This window comes from Bactrocera oleae, chromosome 2 (assembly GCF_042242935.1).
Source record: "Bactrocera oleae isolate idBacOlea1 chromosome 2, idBacOlea1, whole genome shotgun sequence".
NCBI classification, from domain to species: Eukaryota; Metazoa; Arthropoda; class Insecta; order Diptera; family Tephritidae; genus Bactrocera; species Bactrocera oleae.
The window spans coordinates 94,504,708-94,526,493 of record NC_091536.1 but is presented as its reverse complement, the minus strand read 5'-3'; the positions used below and the strand labels follow the sequence as shown (position 1 = coordinate 94,526,493).

At 32.0% G+C, this 21,786-nt stretch overlaps 2 protein-coding genes across 9 annotated transcripts; one reads left to right on the top strand and one right to left on the bottom strand.

Moving 5' to 3' along the window:
- Positions 1-95: 95 nt before the first annotated feature.
- alph (protein phosphatase alphabet) lies at positions 96-11,718 on the top strand. 8 transcript variants are annotated; one of them, XM_014237831.3, is made up of 6 exons: positions 96-211; positions 2,402-3,420; positions 3,510-3,627; positions 7,955-8,057; positions 8,125-8,179; positions 8,480-8,802. In XM_014237831.3, exons 2-6 carry the CDS (start codon positions 2,608-2,610, stop codon positions 8,504-8,506), a joined length of 1,116 nt encoding a protein of 371 aa, XP_014093306.1. In that variant the 5' UTR covers positions 96-211; positions 2,402-2,607; the 3' UTR covers positions 8,507-8,802. The 8 variants fall into 8 exon arrangements, with proteins under 8 accessions (XP_014093306.1, XP_014093305.1, XP_014093304.1 ...); XM_014237830.3 differs by having other exon boundaries at positions 119-232; XM_014237829.3 differs by having other exon boundaries at positions 141-278.
- Positions 11,719-13,582: 1,864 nt separating this feature from the next.
- On the bottom strand, positions 13,583-15,572 carry LOC106619633 (dynein assembly factor with WD repeat domains 1). The gene is made up of 6 exons (XM_070109646.1): positions 15,381-15,572; positions 15,251-15,326; positions 14,695-15,192; positions 14,343-14,660; positions 13,972-14,272; positions 13,583-13,900 (listed from the first exon to the last, which is right to left on the bottom strand). Exons 1-6 carry the CDS (start codon positions 15,418-15,420, stop codon positions 13,703-13,705), a joined length of 1,431 nt encoding a protein of 476 aa, XP_069965747.1. The 5' UTR covers positions 15,421-15,572; the 3' UTR covers positions 13,583-13,702.
- Positions 15,573-21,786: the final 6,214 nt, after the last annotated feature.

The following is a 21,786-nucleotide window of genomic DNA, read 5'->3' as shown; positions in this document are numbered from 1 at the left end:
ATATGATGCATAACAATTGTCATTTAAATGTTGTAAACTCATTTCCTATTGACTTCCAAACTTTGTTTTCAGCAGTGGCAACTATGCCGCCATCACCGTTTTTCGCATTCGCTATTTATTCTTATTCACTCGTTCGTCAAATCTTCGCTGTCTTTGCCGTGGTCGTGTTTTTGCGTGCAGTTTATGTTTCATAAAAAATTGTTGGCAAAAGGTCACTAAAAACAGCAAATAAGTAATGAAATAAAATAATACGATTTAAGTGTTTAAATGTAATTATTGTAAGTGCATTATGTATTGAAAACATTTAACAATAGAAATACGTTCTCGTTGATCGTTAACGAATTCATATTGGTGCGGTTTGCTGGCAAGGTGAGCGTTTTGGAGGCGTCATAGAAGTTATAGAATGAATCCCATTTTCCCCTTATAAAAATTAGAATTTCTTTTGTATATAGCATGTGTTGGCAAATAATTTACAAATGTTAATATGACTAAAAAAGCGCATGGCATTGGTAAGGGAAATGGCCGAAAACTCGACAGCCATAACCAAAGATTTTTTTCGCTTTCTGCACTCATGTTAAATATAACATTTTAAAGTGTACTTAATATAAGATGAAAATAACGTGTTTATTGAGTGTTTAGATTAGAAGTAAATAATATAAATTTGAAAAAAAAATAGTATATTATAAAATAGTTTTGGTTGAAACCACATTATTCGCGCAAAAAAAAATGCCACAGTTTGATTCGCCGTAACACTCGTTTACTATTGGTCGGTGATGTTGTCATATTGTTTTCTAATTTTAGAAGAGGAGCATTCGAGAGAACTTTTACGTGTGTCTAAAAAGAGTGTTTGGGTCCCAAAGTGTGGGAGCGTGTGTGTATATAATGAGAAGGGGCCGTTTGTGCATCATTATGGCTATTTCCCACCTCCTTTTCCCGAAGATAGCTATCAACTGAAACCAACCAACATTGCCTTCGATATGAAGTGTGTTGACAACAAACTGATTGTGTTGAGTTTAAATTCAAAAAAGCTCTATCAAGTGGTTGTTATTTGTGTTGTTTCCAAATAAAATTGTTAATTCTTTAAGGCAGCAGGACAACGTTATTCTAACGGTATTATTACTAATTTAGATGAGTGGATTCAGTTTTTTACCAAGCAAACCGTTGTTATAATAGGCTCCTTGCCAAAAATTTTTTTCATCATTAAAAACGCACACCTTTAATATAAAAATGTTATCAAATATAGATGGGGAAATTTAAAAATTTATTGCCGGTAGCTGGTAACCGGCAAAGTCTGCTAAAGAATATTTTTCGATTTGTACAATTTTTGAATGTGAATATATGTTTAAATTGCGTTGTTAAAAAGAAACTTCCTTGAATTATCAGGAAAAAATATGCACAATGTCTTTAAATTTTTAAATATATTCATGTTCATTTTCTTTTGCTCTCTATTTCCCATCTCACTAAGTCATTTGTGAACGTTTACTAACAAATGAAGGTGCCTCTTTGGCACCTTTAAACAAATTTTTGCTTCGCTTCTTACTAAATCACAATGTGCAAAGAGAAGCACGACAATCGGGTTTTCTATTCACATTCGAACACTAACGCGCTCGCTATGTTTTCTTTTTTATACACAAAAATTTTCTTTTATTTTGCTAAACCGTAAAAGAAAATTATTTGAACATTCAAAAAACCAATATAAACACAACAAAAAAAAAAACAGGTAGAGTGTGGAAATAAAAAACTTGAAATGTGCGTGTAGTTTCTTACTTACTTTTGTCTATTCTTAATTAGATATATTTATATAAGTGATATAATTTGGATGAGTAGCGGTACCAATTTGTAAAGTAGAAAATAAGCACTTTTCTGAAGATAACTATTTACAGAACATCTGCGCCAGTGATTATTTATACTTATGTATGTATGTAGACATATATAAGTACAATGTAAATACTAAGCGAGCGCAAGTCTGCAAGTTTCCCTGATGACAAGTGTATGTTCAGTTTGTTTGCGATTCCAATGATCACGCTACATGAACGTTTGTACATCAATTTACTGTACAAATAGGGCTTTTATTATTGGGAATATATCGCCTGAGTTTTATGCAAAATGCGCTCGTCTTTGCAAATTGTGTAATCATTGATTTTTCAAAGTGACGTTTCATCTCAGCTGCACCAGTTAATATACATATATGTGTTTATGGCTCAGAGCAAGTGGATTTCTAGTGAAAATATATCAAAATAAGTATGTATGTAAATGCGTGTGCATATAAGTACATAATACTTAGTGTGAATGAATTTGACATTATTTTCTCATTTCTGCACTTACTAAAACATGCTTTGTCAATTGCTTTGAGTATATCTTGCACACGTGTGTTGATAGTTTCCTTTCGTACACATTTCAGGCAGTTGCGAAACAAACGATTCCGTAAGCAGTGACTCTAAAGCGACTGTAAACAATTAACTCAACAGCAACAAATATAATTTGAAATTAAAAGAGAACATATAAGCGTAATCAAAATTATCACACCATCAACCGAGCGATCGAACCACCGAACGCCTCAGTAACTTTGCTACCCGCGTACAATTAAACACAGCATGCACAAAAGCAATGGGCGGTTTCCTGGATAAGCCGAAAACTACAAAACATAACGACTATGGGGAAGGAAATAAACTTCTATTCGGCGTCAGCTCCATGCAGGGATGGCGTTCTGAAATGGAGGACGCTTACTATGCATGCGCCGGTCTTGGCAGCGGACTGGAAGATTGGAGTTATTTTGCCGTTTTCGACGGACACGCTGGTTGCAAAGTATCGAAACATTGCGCCTCACATTTGCTTGGCTATATCATTAACACAGATGAATTTATGAATGGTGACCACGTGAAGGGCATACGTACTGGTTTCCTGCGCATCGATGAAGTAATGCGAATGTTGCCCGAATTAACTCAAAACGCAGCAAAATGTGGTGGCACAACTGCGGTGTGTGCGTTTATATCGCCCACACAAGTTTACATTGCGAATTGCGGTGATTCGCGTGCCGTTCTCTGCCGTCAGGGTGTACCGGTATTTGCAACACAAGATCACAAACCGATTTTGCCTGAAGAAAAAGAGCGTATACACAATGCGGGCGGCAGTGTTATGATAAAACGTGTTAACGGTACGCTGGCTGTGTCGCGAGCGCTGGGCGATTATGATTTCAAAAACGTTAAGGAAAAGGGTCAATGCGAACAATTAGTGTCGCCAGAACCGGAGATATTTTGCCAAAGTCGCCAGGATACAGATGAATTTTTAGTTTTAGCTTGTGATGGTATATGGGATGTTATGACCAATGAGGATCTATGCAGTTTTGTCCACTCGAGGCTGAGGGTAACGAACGATTTAGTAAATATAGCAAACCAAGTCGTCGATACCTGCTTGCACAAGGTGCGCAAAATCTCTACAAAACTAATAAATTATCATATTTTATACATATATTTAATTTACAATAACATTTTTGCCATTTTCAATTGCAGGGCAGCCGAGATAACATGAGCATAATAATAATCGCTTTCCCGGGTGCACCACAACCAACTGAAGAAGCCATAGAAGCGGACAAACGGTTGGAGAAGCAAATCGAGAAACTAACAAGAGGTTGTCTTAGTCGACTTTTTTGTTTTTAATTATAATAATAAGTGTACTAGTCGAATTGTCAGTTCATGTACTTAGTACAGAATTTATGTGGCGTGTGCGTACGACGCGCATAAGGCATATATAGGCAATAACTGAATTGATATATATATATAGTTCGATGTGTGGTATGTGCTAGCGTAAATGCACATACATATGACGTCATTTATCGTTTTACCTGAATTACGAAAAATCCCGAAAGTGTTTATAACTACACCCCTTGTAACTAATATGTGGCATAAAAGCCAAATCGATCAACTAGTCATAAGCCTGTATAACGAACTATCTGTAATTATTTCTTTTCTTCGTTAATATTTGTTCCTTATCCGTGTAACATCGGCAAAAAGTAGTTTTTTCTAGTCAAATAATGCATATACTAAAAATTCTAGTCATTTCCTCTAATTTGGGTTACTAAACTCAATGTACTCTGTTTGCTACAGTGACTGCCAAGGATTACTCCTATAATTATAATGTTTATTTTATTACCATTCATTCTACATAGTACCTACATATATGTACGTGTATTGTTCATTGTCCTACGAAAAAACTGGTGTATATCCGGGTTGCGAATTTTTTAATTCCGATTTTGGGATTAAAACATCTTGGATTAAAAATTTATATTTAAGATTAAAAATTAAAAATTTAGATTTAAATTTTAAAATTTTAATTCTGATTTTGTAATGCTTTAACACCAATATTTAAAATTTTGTTTTTAGTTTAATTGTAAAAATTAAAATTTTAATTTTTGAATGTGTAAGTTTGCTGACCACTGTTCTAGAGTTTTGAAGATGAGGGCTCTGTGCCAGCTCTAGTTCAAAATGGTAAAACACGAAGTACGCAAATTTAATTTTAATCAATTATTTCGGGATTACAAAATATTTTTTTTCTTATTCAAATGTTAATTCGATTATTATATTAATGCATTATTTGCAACCTTAGAGTTCATACAACCAGAATATATGGTAAATTTAGTTGTAACTAACGGTGTTTAAAGAAGATTATTTTGAGATTTGCATGACGCTTTTAAAGCAAACATAGAATGCCAAAGAATTTAACAATAACGATAATTAATATTAGATAAATCGAATGTGTCAAGTTGTCGTAGTACAATTGAGAGCAAAGGCGGGCCGATGGTGCCGAGGTAATATAATATAAAAAAAAAAACTAATGTAAATACTAATATAAAAATTTGCAGAAAATGTATAGAACTCAACAATAATTTTAAAATTTAATGAATATTGGAAAAATTGAGAAAAAACGTGATTATTAAGCCACCGAATTGAAGTGAATTGAAATTATGTTTTGTTATATACATACGTTTGAGAGTTTAAATGCACTAACTGTGTTTACCAAATAACAGTATTACACTTAAAGCTCATTACAGTAAATAATAATACAAAATGCTGTAAATGCATAATTTACGGAAAAGTGAATTCAAATTCAGTACAATTTCTTTATATACCATATGTACCTCTGCAATACCTTTGCTTTACAAAAATATAATAAAAACAAAAACCATTGTAGAAATAGCGAATAACAGTAATTTGAGAGATTAATCTAATTTTTAAGCATTTGATGCGTGTCATACTTCCATTCATACACAATCTCGCTTACCTATACTAACAACTACAACATTGTTTTGTCAACCGCTAGCTAAGATTAGCGTCCTTATGCTCACGTAAACATTGCAATATTTGCTTAGTACTTTTTAAAAATTAATTTACGTATTGTAGTACACATAAATAAGGCAAACGCAACAATCAAAGCGAAATCATTTTGGTGCGTTCTGTGAATTCGTATGGAATTTATACAACTCTGTATTACATATATTTCTAAGTCATAGCAAATAGTGGAGGAGCGAAACCTCTAAGTATCTGTACAGTCTTAGCAGTTATTTAGGTGTATTGTAATGTACGATTATATAAACGGAATTTAGTATTAATTGCAAACTAGTATTATATAATAAACCAAATAGCAAAAACAACAAAAAACATAAAACATAAAACGTAAATATATCATATGCCAAATACTTACGAATAGTAATGGTGTTTTGAAAAATGTAAAAATGAATTTTGATGCGTGTCCAGACTCATATTTGCAAGTTGAGAGATAATAAATTCCTATTTTAAACTCAAAAGAAATTTAACTGAGCCGAGTTGTACTTTTGTCTACTTACACTCATACATATATAAACGCGTAATCCCTTTTGTAAGGGCAACACAATCTCAAACATTTAACCCACATTGCTTTCGAGTTATAAAGTTCATGACTTTTGCTTTGCGCGAGTTTAACTATCATTTAGTTTTATGTTACAAATTCACACATACTTTTTTGTTTCTGTTTAATTTCTTTTGCTTGCTTTTGATTTGCAAATCTCGCATACTATCATTCGTAAAGAAATTTGTCGAAACACTCGTTAAGTGTTCTGATGATGAAAGCAAATTGTTTAAATAAGAATTAATGAACGTTTCAACCTATCGTAGACTTGCGTGTTTTTTGATAGAAACAACGCGTTTAGAAAGAGCGTGAGCATAAGGTACGTTAAATCAAAATTCGTTTTTATTTTGTTTGCTAAACTAAGATTATTATTGTTATACTCACTCAATTAACCTTATTCATTAGATAAAAAACAATAGTTAACTAATGCAAGTATTAAAATAATTGTTATTTTTTCTAAACGTTCATAATTAAAGTAAAATGCATGCCAGAATGCTAAGTATTTAGTGACTTCAAATATTTGTTTAGTCGAAAAAAAAAATTAGTTAATAACAATTAAAATGACAAAAATCAAAATGATTAAATTTCAGTTTTTACAGTTGCAATTATATAACTTAAATTAATTTTTCGAATTTTTTTGTTTCCTAAAATTGGAATTAAATGCAGAACAACTTAAAAAACTTAAAATATTTCATATTCTTTATTTTTTATCTAATAATTTTGTTTGATTCTGTTATTTCTATTTAATTTAAATTTTCCTTTTTGTTTATATACATATATGTATATTGGTTTTATTAACTGTTTTTACTTAATCCTTCGTTTTGCTTTTCGTTTTTATTAACCTTTTTTTTTGTTCCTTTTTAATATTTTTGTTAATTTTGTTTGGTTGTTTTGTTATATTTTTAGTTTTTTGTTTATTTTTTTTTTTAATCTTTGTTAATTTTTTAAATTTATTGTTTAATTTTTTTTAATCTCTGTTAATTTTTTTTAAATTTATTGTTTAATTTTTTTCAAATTTATTGTTTAATTTTTATGTTTTAATTTTTTGTTAATTTTTTTTTTTAAATATTTTATTTTTTTCTTTAATTATTTTCTATTTTTTGTTTAGTTTTTTTTTATTTTGTTAAATTTTTGTTTAGTTTTTTTTTATTTTGTTTAGTTTTTTATTTTATTTTGTTTAGTTTTTTATTTTATTTTGTTTAATTTTTTTATTTTTTGTTGAAGTTTTTTTAAATTTATTGTTTAATATTTCTTTAAATGTTTTTTTTAATCTTTCCTTTTTTTGTTTAATTTATTTAATAGTAGTAGTAAATAGTTTTGACTTGTTATTATTTCTAATATACATATTTAAATTTATTATTTTTAGTTTTTTTTTATTGGGATCTTATTCAGTTTTTTTTGTTTATTAAATATTAACAAAAATAAATTAAATTTTAGTTTTTATAATTGAAATTAAACAAAGAAAATTATAATTTTCGAAAATAGGCATATTGAACATTTATTGATAAATATTATTGCGCATCTTGCAAATATTGTATTAAAAGGGAGAGAGAAAAGAGGTTCAAGTATAAATATTTTACTACAAAAACATATATTTATAAAAATGTTTGCATGTAGCTGTTTTTGAATTTTTTGAGTACAAAAATTATTATATTATTTATTGTTGAAAAATTTGAAGTTATCAGTTACATAGTAACTAATGATATTATTAATAATTATTATGTTTCATATGTTTTTTTCATGTACATAAATGTTTTTTTAAACAAATATACAGAGTCGGGAAGTCAGACTGTATATTCAAAAAATTTTCTAGGAATAGGAATACAACCAACAATTGCATTACAAAAACAAAAAAAAAAAACAATTTATGAACGTTTTTTGAAATAGCTAGTATTTGGCACATCACCTAATAGTTATTTTAACACCAAATAGAATTTTTTCTTAAGTAAATTTATATTTTTATCCAATTTACTAGTAACACCTAGCTTTAATATAAATGCAATTTTTAAAAACTCAACATATGAAAAAATTTTTGCAATATTTTTTAACCACTTTTTCTTTATTTTGTTTTCAGAAGAGATAGAATGTAATGAAATCACACAGTACTTTGATTTATTGCAAGCACTGCAGAATAAGGATATTGAAGATCTTCCTCCTGGTGGCGGCTTACAGTCAAAGTAAGTATTGCTTTGCTCTTGTACTTATACCGTTATAATCAATTATGTATTTTCCTCCTTGAAACAGATATGCAGTCATCGAGCGAACGTTCAAAGAGTTGTATCCGGATCAGGACTGCGAAGTACGAAACTTACTCAATTTCTAATACATTTTGCTTTGCTTCATATTGCTATTCACTTTTAATTCTTTATCTTTATCTATTTATTCACATATAGTTCATTAATTTAATTAATATTTAATGCTCCGCTTAAATGCTCTATTTCAGTTATAACGCATTTATATTAAGTTTACTAATATTTACATACAAACCACTAACGCTATTGTATTCTATATAAGCATAGCACATTTTTCATATATTTTATCTGCTCACTTGCTTTGCACTCACTTTTAACATGAACATATATTTCCTTTTTTCTTCTAGTGTAATGAATATTATCAACCGGTTTAAATTATGCCATAAAAACTTGTTTTAAAAAATATTGCGCAAATTTTCAATTTCAACCAAAATAAAAAAAATAAGTTGCAGTTTTCATTTATGTATGATGCGTTGTTATGTATGAGGCAAATGAAATTCTTTCTTACAACAATACGCATGCGAAAAGCAAACCTGAATGAGTGCATGTCCATATGAATGAGCCAATAAAATGTTTTGTTTTACACGTATTTCTATTTTTATTTCAATGTACTACAAAGATATTTGCAAAATATACGTATGATTAAATGTTTATAATCCTTCTACGGCAATTCATAATTTTGTTTGGTTGATAAACTTATATTTTATTTTATTAAAATTAGCCGAGATCCTGCCTTCTTTGAGTATATATGAGACCAATTAAATATTTATTACTTTAATTTTGTTATTTCTTTTTAATTTCTATTAATTTTCTTGTTTTTTTTCCCTAATTTTTGTAATTTTTTAATTTTTAATTTTTTTTTTAATGTATAATTTTTTTTTAATATATAATTTTATTTATATTTCTTTAATTTTTATGTTAAAATTTGGCTTTTTGGCTAACTTTTGAACTTGTTTTTTTTTTTAAATTAAATTAAATTGTGCATTTGTTTTTGGTTTCATTAAACATTTCTTTTGATTTTCTTAATTTTTCTATTACATATTTTTTTTTATTAAATCTGGGTTTTTTTTAATTTAAACATTACTTGTGACTTTTCTTATTTAAATTTTTTCTACTTTATATTAAAATTTTAATATTTTAAGCCTTCCTTTTTTATTTTTTAGTTGTCCTTGCTTTTTTATGTTATTTTTTATTTTTTTTATCTGTAAAATTTATTGTTTTTAATTTTTTTTTGATGTTTGTTTTTAAATTATTTTTGACTTTTTTTGTTTCATTAAAACTTGTTTTGACTTTATTATTTTTTTTAATCTCTTCTTTTAATTAAAAATTTGTTTTGAGTTTTATAGTGTTGTTATTCCATTTTTATACCCTGAACAGGGTAAATTAAGTTTGCCACGCAGTTGTAACACCCAAAAGGAAATGTCGGAGACGACCATGACAAGCTTCCATTCAAACTAAACGATCAAAATCATGTCTTTGTATGGAAGGCATTTTTATTTGACATGATGTCTTCACGGAATTCGTCTCGAATAATTGTTTAAGGCAACAATACAATTTCTGAAGAAATTATTCAGATCAGACTAATATAGCATATAAATACTCGGTATGTAGCTCTCATTAGGGTTGCGCAGTTTTGAAATAAAAAAAATTAGGATACAAAATTAAATTTTGGGTATTAGATTTTTAGTTTCTAATATAAGACGGTTGGGATTAAAAATTTAAAATTGAAAAGTACGCAAACGCAAAAAAGTGCTAATTCCCAAAAAAAAAAAATATTCTATTGCGCTTGGAATAAATTTTTTTTTAAACCAGTATCTGGGATCAACATTTTTGTATTTATTTTTGTGTTTTTATTCTTTTTTAATTTAATTCTATTTTTTTTTGCTAATCTTTGCGTTTTGAGTTTTTATTCACCATTTTTTATTCACCTTTATTTTAACTTTTTATTTAAATTTTTCGTTTTTTCATATATATATATTTATTATTTGTTTTATAAAACCTTTTTTCTAATTAGTTAGTAAGTTTTTGTTATTTATTTTTAAATATTCAATATAAAAAAAAAATTTTTTTACAATTTTTTTAAATATTTTTTGTTTAAAATTTTATATTTCAAGGTTTTTTTTTAAATTTCCTGTGACTGTTTTATTTTTTGTTTTTAATTTTTATATGATATATATATATATTCTTTAAATATTTTATGTTTCTTTTATTCTATTTTTTAATTTTGTGCACATTATTTTTTTTATTACAATAATATCTTCATCATCATCCTTTTATTTATCCGGCTTATATTCTTGCAAGCCTCATCAATCAATTGCTTCAATATTTTAAAATTCCAATATGTGTTCTTTCTATTATCTTCTCTTCTCAATATGTGTACTTACAGAGCCCTTCTCATTGAACCACCTCAAAAGCAAAGTAATAACAAAAACAAAATAATTAAAACACAAAAACAAATCGGTTATAACTTTGATAAAGTGCAAATTTAACTGAAGTAACCAAATAGAAGAAATAATTTAAATACAAAAAACAGGAATACAACAAATAACAAATAGAAAGAAAAAATGGAAAATTACTGAAGCAAAAAGCTAGCAACACACGTAAACATAAGAAAAGAAAAACCAAGCTTAGGGTTAAGAAGTTATACACACATATTCACAAGCTTGTTGTGATGCTAAAACGTCTGGGCTGGCTTGGTGAGAGTGGCCTAAACTTGTGAGACCTATAGGCTCTCATACAGGTACCACGCACACAGACACAAACATTTTGCGGCGATTCACAAAAGCAAACGCAGTCAAATGGCACCACGCAACAAAACTAAGTTTTTCCGATGCATTGGAGATAAAGCTGGAACATAGCAACAACCATACAGACGAACGGTAACAATAGTGCGCATACCAAATACACATATACACACACTTATGGTGAACCAATTCTACTGAAGCGTTTTTCTGATTGTTTATGTGCGATAGAGTGTGTAGCCAAATTCAACTATAAAACGTAACACATTGCCACTTCCGTCTAAACACCTGCCTACAACACCAACGTTGTGTCTACACACATACGCATACGAATCTACTCAAATGTTATGTCCTACAAATATAAGAAGTCATTCGATGAACACCTAAGTTCTAGTGACATTTTGTGTACAAAAACCTATACCGTAAATAAGTAACTGTTGTATGTTTGTTTGTATGTTAACATGAAATAAGTAAATCAGCTTTGGAGGGGTGCTTATAGTTTCTTGCAGTAGCTGGCTGTATGTGCAGATACTTGGCAGAAAATTTGTAAAAAAGGTGTTTTAGTTTTGTTATTACACGCCCGTACAACGCACAACTACACAACTCCACCGACAACGCCGCACCGAGCGGAGCGCTGCAGACTGGTAAGAGAGCTTGACCGTGCTTGTGCGTCTATACTTATTTTCAACAGCAAACCGAGGGAGCCAACTATTTTCATATAATTGTATTGGCCGATCTTTTTTCTTTCGGTTGCCGTGAGCTGGCCACCATTTTGTAACGAATGCAAAATTTCCAAACTGTTTTAAAAGCACATTTACATTACTTTTACTTTTTAATTCATTTTATTTTTATACTGTATACGACCTAAACAAGAAAATAACGGTTTACAAGTAACTGAATTTTTGGCGATAAAACACAAATCCTACAAAAAAATGCAACAAACTAAGTTAAAGAAAGAAGAAGAAAAAAACACAAATAAGATTTTACAATTTTCCACATACTGTCAACAACTACTTACATACATACACACTCATATTTTGTGTACGTATTTGTAATCTGAGTATAAAAAGTATAAAATTAGTTGAGAAGCTTAATTAAAGAAAGTATAATAAAAAAAAAGTAAAAACATGGTAATAAGTTGTAAGTGAGTAAAACAAAAACAAAAACAAAAAAAAAAAAAAAATAAACAAAAACAACAAAAGAAATGGTAATAAGAAGATATACACACGTGTTTGTAGTGAATGTTAATAAATGAATGATAACTAAAATACAAAGATTATATGTAAAACAAAAAAACTTTGCTATTTAATTCCACCTTAGCAACGTGTGGGGTAAAACACTGAGTAATAGCTGTCATTGCAAAATATAACTTTTGCTGTTTTCACATGTATTTATTTCTTTTACAAGAGCGCTGGCTGAAACTGAGCGAGCAGAGGTGCGGCGAATTGAAGATATATTTCTTCTAGAATGTCTAGTAGACTTATTGTGAGTATACTACAAACTCAGATCTCTATGTGCTTTACGCCGCCTGCAAATATCTGATCGCAGATATCGATTTCATGTTAGAACCTTATTAGTAGGTATGATACTCGTTTGTGCTTAAGAAAAAACAGCATTTCTTGGACATTGATAAACAATAGGCAACGCTTTTTTCCAAGTATAGTGTAGCATCGAGTTACTTTGTTATCCTACTTGTTTACGTGCGGGAGCACAGCGGACTCGCTGGAAACTGCAAAGCTTATGAGCTTGCTATGGAGTGGACCCTTACTCAAATTTCATCAGATAGGCAAAGTGTCGGTCAGCAGTCTCTTGCGCTCTGGCGTTGAATCTATTGACCTAACGTTAGCTAAACTTAGACTAAAACTTACCGATCCAAGCGGGGTTAGATCGCCGAAATAACAGCCTTTGGCCAGATAAAATCCGGGTCAATTCCGGTAACGTAAAACCGGCTGTTGTGGGAATTGAGTCTCTGCATGACACTAACCACCTCTTTGCGTGCCCTACAAACCCCACTCATCCCTATAGTCCCACCCCGTGGTCCTGGGCTTCCCGTTAGATGACCTTGACAACAACTAAACTGAAACTTACCACCCAAGCGGGGATTATATAACCGTTACAACAACAACAAAGACAACCACCCGTTAGCTTAGTGGACTAAGGTGAAGCACAAGAAGTCCTCTGAACTACTTGTTCTTAGCATGATTAATCTCGCCGTCATGGTAGATGTTCTGACTGAGCAATGTCCAACAGGCTCACAAGTGATGAAGTTACATATCTTGTCGAACGCAAATTGCCAAAGCTGTATGAAAGAAGGCGAGAAAGAATCATCTAGATACTTTCTTCTCAACTGACCATATTTGGCCATATTGAGTTTTTAATATCTCAGTAGTCACACTCTCGGCGAACCTGGCGAAGTAATTAAAATTGATATCAGCCACCTTAACAAATTTGTGGTGAGCTCAAAGCATGTCCTCGATCTATAAGTGTCTGTGGACTCATACCTTGGATTTTTGCGAATCACAAAGGACCAGCGTTTATAGCTGTCCTAGTAGCAACTTGCATTACCTTCCATAAGAAGCTTTATAGGTATACTATTTTACGATCAATATAGTCTCAAAGCTCTTGTAGACACGATCAAAATATATTATACAAGTAGCTATTAATATTATTTCTTTTGTTTTATCTATTATTTAACGATCTAAATTCGTGGTGCAAAGAAACCTTATCTATATTGCATATTTAGTTTCTTCGAGTTACTATGATTTTTTGTTAATAATAAATTACAACGCTTCAATCCACATCTTTAAACGCCACCGTATACCAGTCGTATCATCTCCACAAGCGACAGGTGTTGTCTTTCGAAGCCGTGACTATGATATCACCTGCATAGCTAAATGCGCACGAAAACACTTCCGAATCGTGGCCGCTCAAAACCTGTGAACACTGACCGGACTCCGTAAACCACAAGCGCGCAGTGTTATCGGCAGAGGCAGTCATGAGTAGAGCACCTGGTGGACTGAAGCAAACCTGCAAGCAAACAGCTTGCGTGTAAAAAAACAAAAACAACTACAAAAAAAAAACAAGAAATAATGTGGTACCTTTGACACCTCATCTTTATGACCCTCCATAACGGATAGCTGCAACAAATCGCCACGTATATCCCATACTCGTGCCGTGCAGTCACTGCTGCATGTGGCCAACTGACAACCGGTTGAGTTAAAACAAACGTCTAGCACCTCCTCGCGATGCCCAGTTATATTGTGGAAGGGCACATCCAGGCGACGCACATCCCACAGCTGGGCGGTGCTGTCCAGCGAAGCCGTGGCAATACGATCACAGGAGAAATTCCACACACAGTTGCTCAGTTCGGCAGTGTGGCCGCGCAGTTGTGCGATGAGGCTGCATGGTAAATATTTAAACAGACATAAATGGGAACTTTGTGAAATGCACCATGAAATTTATAAACTACCAGCCGCTACGTATGTCCCAAATGGCAGCGGTGCTGTCAAAGGATGCCGTTAGCAGCATATTGCCACAGCAACTGAAGCGACTCGCAATTACTTCGGCGCCGTGCTGGCGTAACTGCTGTAGCTCGAAGGCCGTTTCGATATCAAACAAACGTGCGCTGCCATCCATGGAAGCGGTGGCCAGAACATTTGATTGTATGGGATCGAATTCGGCCATCACCAGCTCGGCTTTATGGCCGTAGAGCGTGCACAACGATTGGCCATTCGAAGCTTGCCACACACGCGCGGTGCCATCGAACGAACCGGTGACCACTTTGTCGCTGTCGAGATGCAAGTAACGTTAAGTTAATTAACCAAAGGACACACATAACTTGTAAGTAATACCATTTTGGCTGATTAAAGGCAACGGAGAAGACAACATTATCATGTCCCTTCAGTAGCTGCTGTTCTACGGCGTCGTGCGTATTGATAATGCGACAAATGCGGTCATAACTGCCGGTCAAACAGCGCGTACCGCTTCTATCGAAACAGATGTTGGTCAGTGGCAACAGGTGTGCCACACGACGTTGCAAATAGAATTTCTTCTGTGTGGGCTCCAACAGCTTGCGTTGCAATTTCGCAATGGCCTGTCGTAGTGGATCCGTGTAGTTGTCGATGATTTGTTGTAGAAAGAGCGTATCAATTTTGGTGTTTTTCTTGTCAGCTTGTAGTGAGTTCAATGTTTTTTTTTGTTGCTTATCACTAACGTCAGCCGCACAGTCGGCTGCTATAGTGCTACAAATACGCTCACCTTCTTCTTCTAAGTTTTGTAAATCGCTTGTAATGGTTTTGATTACTCTCTCTACACGTGTGCTGTGCATTAAAAGATTTTGGCTATATTTATATATTTTTAATTATTTAAGTCACACACTTCGCTTTTAGGTCCAACAGATCTATGTGATGCAGCATTTCCTTGCCATCGGCGGTGCGACAATTGAGTGCCAAGCCTACAAATCGAAGATTTCTTTTAATGAAATTAAGCCGTTCGGTTCTAAACTCACCTGGTGGGTAATAACGGAGGTAGATTTTAGTTAAGCTCATTTCTGCTGTTGTAATTTGCACGGTTCAAACAGAAGTTTTTAAAATACTTTTTTACTGAGAATTAGTGATCAAAGAAATAAAAAGTAGACCAGCAACAAACCCGTCATCTATTGTACTAAAATGCCGACTTTCATTTGTGTTTTCCCGCTGGATCAATATAATTCGTAGGACACCTTATGTGTAGGAGCGTTGCTAAGTACATTTTTAGCAGCATTTGTGTTTTCGTGAAGCCATGGCGTATGAGTAACAAACAAGCAGCCCATAGTAATGTGCTGCAAAAATTGTTGATTTGAATATTAGCTTCTAGTTTATTTGTATATTTTTTTCTAATTACGTCTTGTATTGCATGTTTACAGTTAATTTACATTCTTACAACCATTTTAGCGCACACTGCGCATCATAACTCTTCGGTTTAATTGCAATAATCTCAAAAGAATCAGAGTAAAAGTTATTCTTTAATTGAACGCATATTCACCTAGAGTTAAGGTTTTATTAGATTTTCGAACTTATTGCTTGCGATATGTACCTTAAAAAGAATCGAAACGACGCTAATTAGAAAAATAATACAACAAATAAATATAGGATCGTTTTAAGCTTTCTTGAAATAAAATTGATGTGATTCAAATCGCATTTTTAGTGCGCTATATAAGTATATAAAATAAATAATATTTATCTCTTATGTTACAAGAATGGACTTAAGCTTAGTTATAAGAAAATAGATTTATCTTGTGAATATGATAATTTCAATAATTATGATTCAGTATTTGCACAAAGGCTTTCGAAAGGCTTTTTTCAGGTTGATGCTCATATTTTTTGTCGATTCATATCGAACTTGTAAAATATTTATTAACCAAACCAGCAATTTAAAATTACGCTCCGAAAATTTCAGTTTTTATAGAATAAGTAAAAAGTCATTTCGAACAAACTTAAAATGGAGAAAAGAAAATTTGCATACAACGGAGAACAGAGGGTATTGTCCGCTCTCAATAACGGTGACAATTGTATTGGTTTGTGTTTAAGGGGCACATCTAGTGTCACAGCTTAAAAAAGGCGTCTTTTGGGAATTTAAAAAATTGCTGTTGTAAAATTTTAAAGTAAATTATTTGAAGTGAAATAGTAAACACGCCGGCGGTAAAATGAAAAATTGACAATTGACAATTGGCGGTTTTAAAAAGCCTATTTAAATGTAAACCAAAATTTTGGTAATTTTTCATTGAAGAACTGTTATTGTATGGAGAACTACTTGTGTATACAGACGATGCAAAAAAAAATTAATAGTTATATTGGATAACCAAAGAGTGGAATATATGTGTTGGCATAATTTATAAAATACTTACGCGAATGAATCAATTTATTAAAGAACACGACGTGCTTTTACTTTAATGGTTTAGTCAAGAGTAACTCGAATTCATATTTAATTCTATATGTACATAAATATATATTTTATTCATATGATATAGTTGTCTTATTCATAATATCTACATTTCGAAGAAAGCCCGTCTAGGAAATATTTTTACTTGTACTTTTACTTTATAATGTCAACAATAAGAAAAACAAATAACGTTTGAATGAGACAAAACAATGTATTAAAAAATAATAATGTAAGTTTTAGTATTTATTCCTTGCTTAAATGGTTGGTTTTATTTTGTTTCCAATTTTTCATAACATTTACATTTTTGAAAAAATTGCGCTGCCAGGCAGCTAACCACGTTATGTGAAGAAAACTTATATGCTCTTGTGCAACATGTTGCCAACATAAATACATACATATTCGGTATAGACAAGTGTATCAATATTTTTAAAATTTCTCGCAATTCTGCATCTCTGCCTGTCGCAAAGAACTAACTGTGTCATAAAAATAAAATAAAACCAAACATAAAATAATCTATATAAATAAAAATTTCCTTTCATTTCAACATCATTTTTGACATTCCTAAACCACTGTATTTTAGGGAGCTTTTAGTACAAAAAGCTTTCAATTGCAAATAGGGGGAAATTTTTGTAGTTTATTCTGTTGGAAGTGAATTGAAAATTGTAAATATTTATTGCTTAAATAACGGCGTAAGAATTATGAATTTGCTTACTACCATTGAAGTGATTGAGTGAGGAAACAATATAGACAAAGAAGTTATTAACTATTGACTAAGCAACTAAGAACAACTATTTTAACTAAGATTGTAACAACATATGCTTGATATAACTTTTATTGAAAATAATTTTTTAACGAATTTTTTTGAATTAGAAAAATAATAAATAAATTTCAAAAGCATTCTTCTAAGCTTTTATACCTATAACAAATTAGTAAGGTTCGTTAAACAAAAATAACTGAAATATCTTAAAATTGAAGCAGATCTAATGTTAAACGAGAACGAGTTTTAAGAATGCAATGAAACAAAAATTAAAAATTTTGAAATATTTTTCCTGATTTTACTATCTTTTTACCTAGTTATCTCTTTCTTTTGCAACATCGGCTCTGGAACAAAACAAAGAAAATACCTTGCGATTTTTTATATCACTTCTTGCAAAAATTGTTGACATTTAAATAGGGCTTTCTGACTAAAAATTTGCAAAATTCGCTATCTTTGAACAAGAGTGTCTGGCACTTCCACTTTTTTAAGGTTAAAGGTATAAACCGAAGTTCTAAATAAAATACGTTATTTCTTTTAAATAAATTAAAATTAAACTCCTCAATTTCTTATATATGATCCGTACTAGTTACAAACTAGTCCGATTGATGTAAATAGTTCTTAAATTTTTATAATAAATCATTTTTTTTTTTATTATTACATACAATCACAATTCAGCTTTGCATCAGAAGCAATAACATGAACGAAAGGCCACAATATTCATGTAAAACTATTAAAGTAGATATGTATGTATTTGTTCACTTTCATATAAATACTTACATTTGTTTATATAAACTTACTTTGACAACATTTGTTGATTCATCAAAATAGTGCCAATCTAACATGTATATTTTATCAAGATATATACATATGCTTACACGCATATTTGATTCACATGAACTGCAGCGCATTATGCTCGATCAACGGGGCGTATAAGTGATTATTTTCAATGGCCAGCAGACTGACCACTAAGCCCACCTGCATTATTGTACACAGAAATTAGTTTAGTCTGTAGGTTATTGCAAGCTTAAAAATATATATCCCTACATACTATACTATACACGCAAATATAAATAAAAATGAACTTTTCGTCTGCGGCCAGAGAAAAAGTGCCGTTATTATGTCGTTAACAAAGTGTCTGTGGCAACATGCCGAAATACTTAGAGGAATATAAATACATACATACATATGTACATACACCGGTAGTTATCGAACACAAACAACGCTAAGTCTATTGAAGCGCTTGTGTACGCACCAAAGGGCCATAGTGGCAGCCACGAAAAACAAGAAGAAAAATGAACAGTTTTAATAAACGCAGAAAGGCGACCTTGCACACCTCATACTGACATACAGACAAGGACGCATACACACAAACTCGTGCGGGAAGCTAGAAAGCTTACGAACAATATAATGTGCTTACAAACGCTCCTACAATGCCATCAACACTGATAGCTATAGTCTACAAGCAGTTTGAAAAGTGGTGCCACAACGGCTCTTGTGGCGCAACACCAAAGATAAAGGCAGTAGCATAAAGCGATAGTTGAAGCATAAATGAAGAAACTGGTGGAGGATATAGCTTTAAAGTAGCTGCTGTCTGAATGACTATCGCCTAAATGAAGAGAGCGTGTTGTATGAACTATCAGCAGTTGATGGCGATATTACGGTGCAGAAAGGATAGATTTGAATGAATGGACTTTGTTTGGCGGCTTGGTGGCTTGGTGGCTTGCTTGGTCGCACTGTCATTGGCTGTGGCAGACGTTGACGTTGAAAAGACGAATGCGGTGGGAAGCCAGAGTTGAAGAACATTAGCACAAAAATGGCAAAGTGGCTTTGTTGTATTACCGCAACTAATACTTGCCATTCAACTATTGTATATTGATATTGTTGCCTTTGTTGTTGTTGTTGTTGTTGCCTGGCTTTTTATGGCAACTTTTTTGCTGTTACTTTGTGCAGCTGTAATCATTTGCACTTACATTTCAGCTTTCTTCGCCTTTGTTATCGACGCCTTATTTATGACAATGTCGGAAATCTCAGAAATTTTCGAGCAACCTTACCCACAAGCAGGCGAAAGTGTGCACCAGACACCTGCATATACTTGGTTATACAATATATACATACTCACATATATGTATACAAGTACATACGAGAACTGTACGGGCAACTTGAGAACCTGTCTAACTGCAAAACTCTATATTTCTTCCTCTGCTTGCGACAATATTCCTTTCACAGCGGACGCAAACAACTACTCGCGTATAGTTGTTGTTGTTTTGTTATTAATATCGTTGTTGTTAGTGAATTTTGTCACTGGCAGGGATTACATTATAGTAGTTTTGGTAAATCTATAACCAACTTGGCTCGCAGCATCGTGTTTTTATGGCTGCTATTGTGCTCTTTGTCTGCCCCTCCGACTTCGCCTTCGCCTCCATCTCCATCTACCATATTCGCCTGCAACTTCGCCTTTGTTGCTTTTATTGCTTTCATTATTCCTTGTCAGGTTTTTAAGCTTTTCGTGTGATTTTTTTCCTGTCAGCGAAGTTTCTTTTATTTGCGTCCAAACAGCTGTCTGCAATGTGTATCTCCTGTTGGCCTTGTAGCCGGGAAGGGTGGCACACTATCTCAATACTATAGTGGTGAAATTAATTTGGTTTGTAATCATTGTTGCTGGTGACTTTGTTAAAGAATTGAAACAAAGTGTTGATAGGTTAAGAACTTTGCGAAATAGTAAATTGTATATCTTTTGTAATGATTCTTCAGGTTTGTAAAAGTAGCGAGAGATTGACTTATAGATCTGAGAAGCCATGGAATTTCCTCAACCATGATAAAGTTAGGTTAATCATTATATCAGCTGCAATAAATGTGGAACCATCAATGGAATAAGCTTGAGCATTTTGACCAATACCAGAATGCTTTAAGGTGTCATTAATATATCTTCTTGTTGTCTTCGTAGACCCTAAATGGTTATTGCCTTCATAACGTTTAAGAGGTAGTACTTGTGCGAAAAAACTGGGCTCAAGTAGCGCACATAGCTCCATTTCTGTATCTTTCCGTTACGTATTTTTGAAGAACCGTTGTTCACAAATACCGGCTGGAAGTATGACTTGCCCACCATACTATGGGTTTTGGTTTATCATACTAAAGGTGGACTTTGTGATCTTAAAATTTTGAAATTATCTCACCATTATTGAATGGCTTACATGGGTTTCGTTGAGTAAGAAACAGCTTATTTTGAATAATTTGTTTTTCATATAACAAATGAAATATTTTATTTAAACTTATTATTATTTTCAAGATACATATTTTACAAAGATTTTATGAAATTTTCAATGTAAAACTACTCAACCAATACTCAACCAATACGACGTCATTTCCGACAGTCGCTCGTAAAAAAGATGTCTCCGGGTTGACAGCAGAACTTCATACAGTACATTAAAAGCTAGGTATTGAACGAAGAAAAATCAAAATCAAAATGAAAATTTTATTGTTGGCAGATGTTTTTACAAAAAAAAAAAAATTTGGTGAAAATTTCTCGACGTATTTTTGTTTTATTTGAAATAGTTGTAATTGAACACAAAAAATGCTTTGTTCAAGACAATTATATCTAGAAGACGTGTGTAAAATTTCATTAAGATCGATTGAGTACAAAACTATTACTCGGATCAACTTGAGAATTTGGGACAATATTCTAGAGGTTAGTTCGACTTTTAGCTGCGTCGTATGCTATTAATCAAGATTATTTCAAAGATAGTTATCGAAAATACGAATGTTGTGTGTGTTGGTTTTCATTTTTCGCTACACGTTCAGTCTTGCAAAGATTGCCTGATTAAAGATAGTCAGCCTCTAATGTTAGGTATTGATACATATTCAGCTTAATTGTATTTTTAAGTAATGATCCGATATTTTAGGAGTGCTATTTATGTTCAATGCTCACTATTACGAGTTTACCTTTGCGCTTATTAATCAAATCAGGTCAACATTTCACTTCTAAATTTTCTTTTATATTTATATCCAATTATTTTTAATTTCCGCTTTAGTACCCATATATTACCTATTCAAACTGTTAATGCCTAATTAAGTGCTTTTCTAGAATTTTATATCTCTGCTTACAAACATATTTATGACGTCCATTAAACGAACTGCCGAAAATATACAAGTAATGTGTTCCGTAGCTATGAGCAAGAGCATGTGGGGTAGTTAGTGCAATGGACGAGTTTGGCGTTTTATAGCGCTGAATAGATGATTT

What these genes read in the sequence shown, in the direction of transcription:
- alph (XM_014237831.3), top strand. Translation starts at nt 2,608, where the DNA reads ATGGGCGGTTTCCTGGATAAGCCGAAAACTACAAAACATAACGACTAT. An exon ending in TCGATACCTGCTTGCACAAG is followed by an intron (nt 3,421 to 3,509) that starts GTGCGCAAAATC and finishes TTTCAATTGCAG; the next exon opens with GGCAGCCGAGATAACATGAG. An exon ending in ATCCGGATCAGGACTGCGAA is followed by an intron (nt 8,180 to 8,479) that starts GTACGAAACTTA and finishes TTTTTCTTCTAG; the next exon opens with TGTAATGAATATTATCAACC.
- LOC106619633 (XM_070109646.1), bottom strand. Translation starts at nt 15,420, where the DNA reads ATGAGCTTAACTAAAATCTACCTCCGTTATTACCCACCAG. An exon ending in TGGGACATACGTAGCGGCTG is followed by an intron (nt 14,273 to 14,342) that starts GTAGTTTATAAA and finishes TTTACCATGCAG; the next exon opens with CCTCATCGCACAACTGCGCG. An exon ending in ATAAAGATGAGGTGTCAAAG is followed by an intron (nt 13,901 to 13,971) that starts GTACCACATTAT and finishes GTTTGCTTGCAG; the next exon opens with GTTTGCTTCAGTCCACCAGG.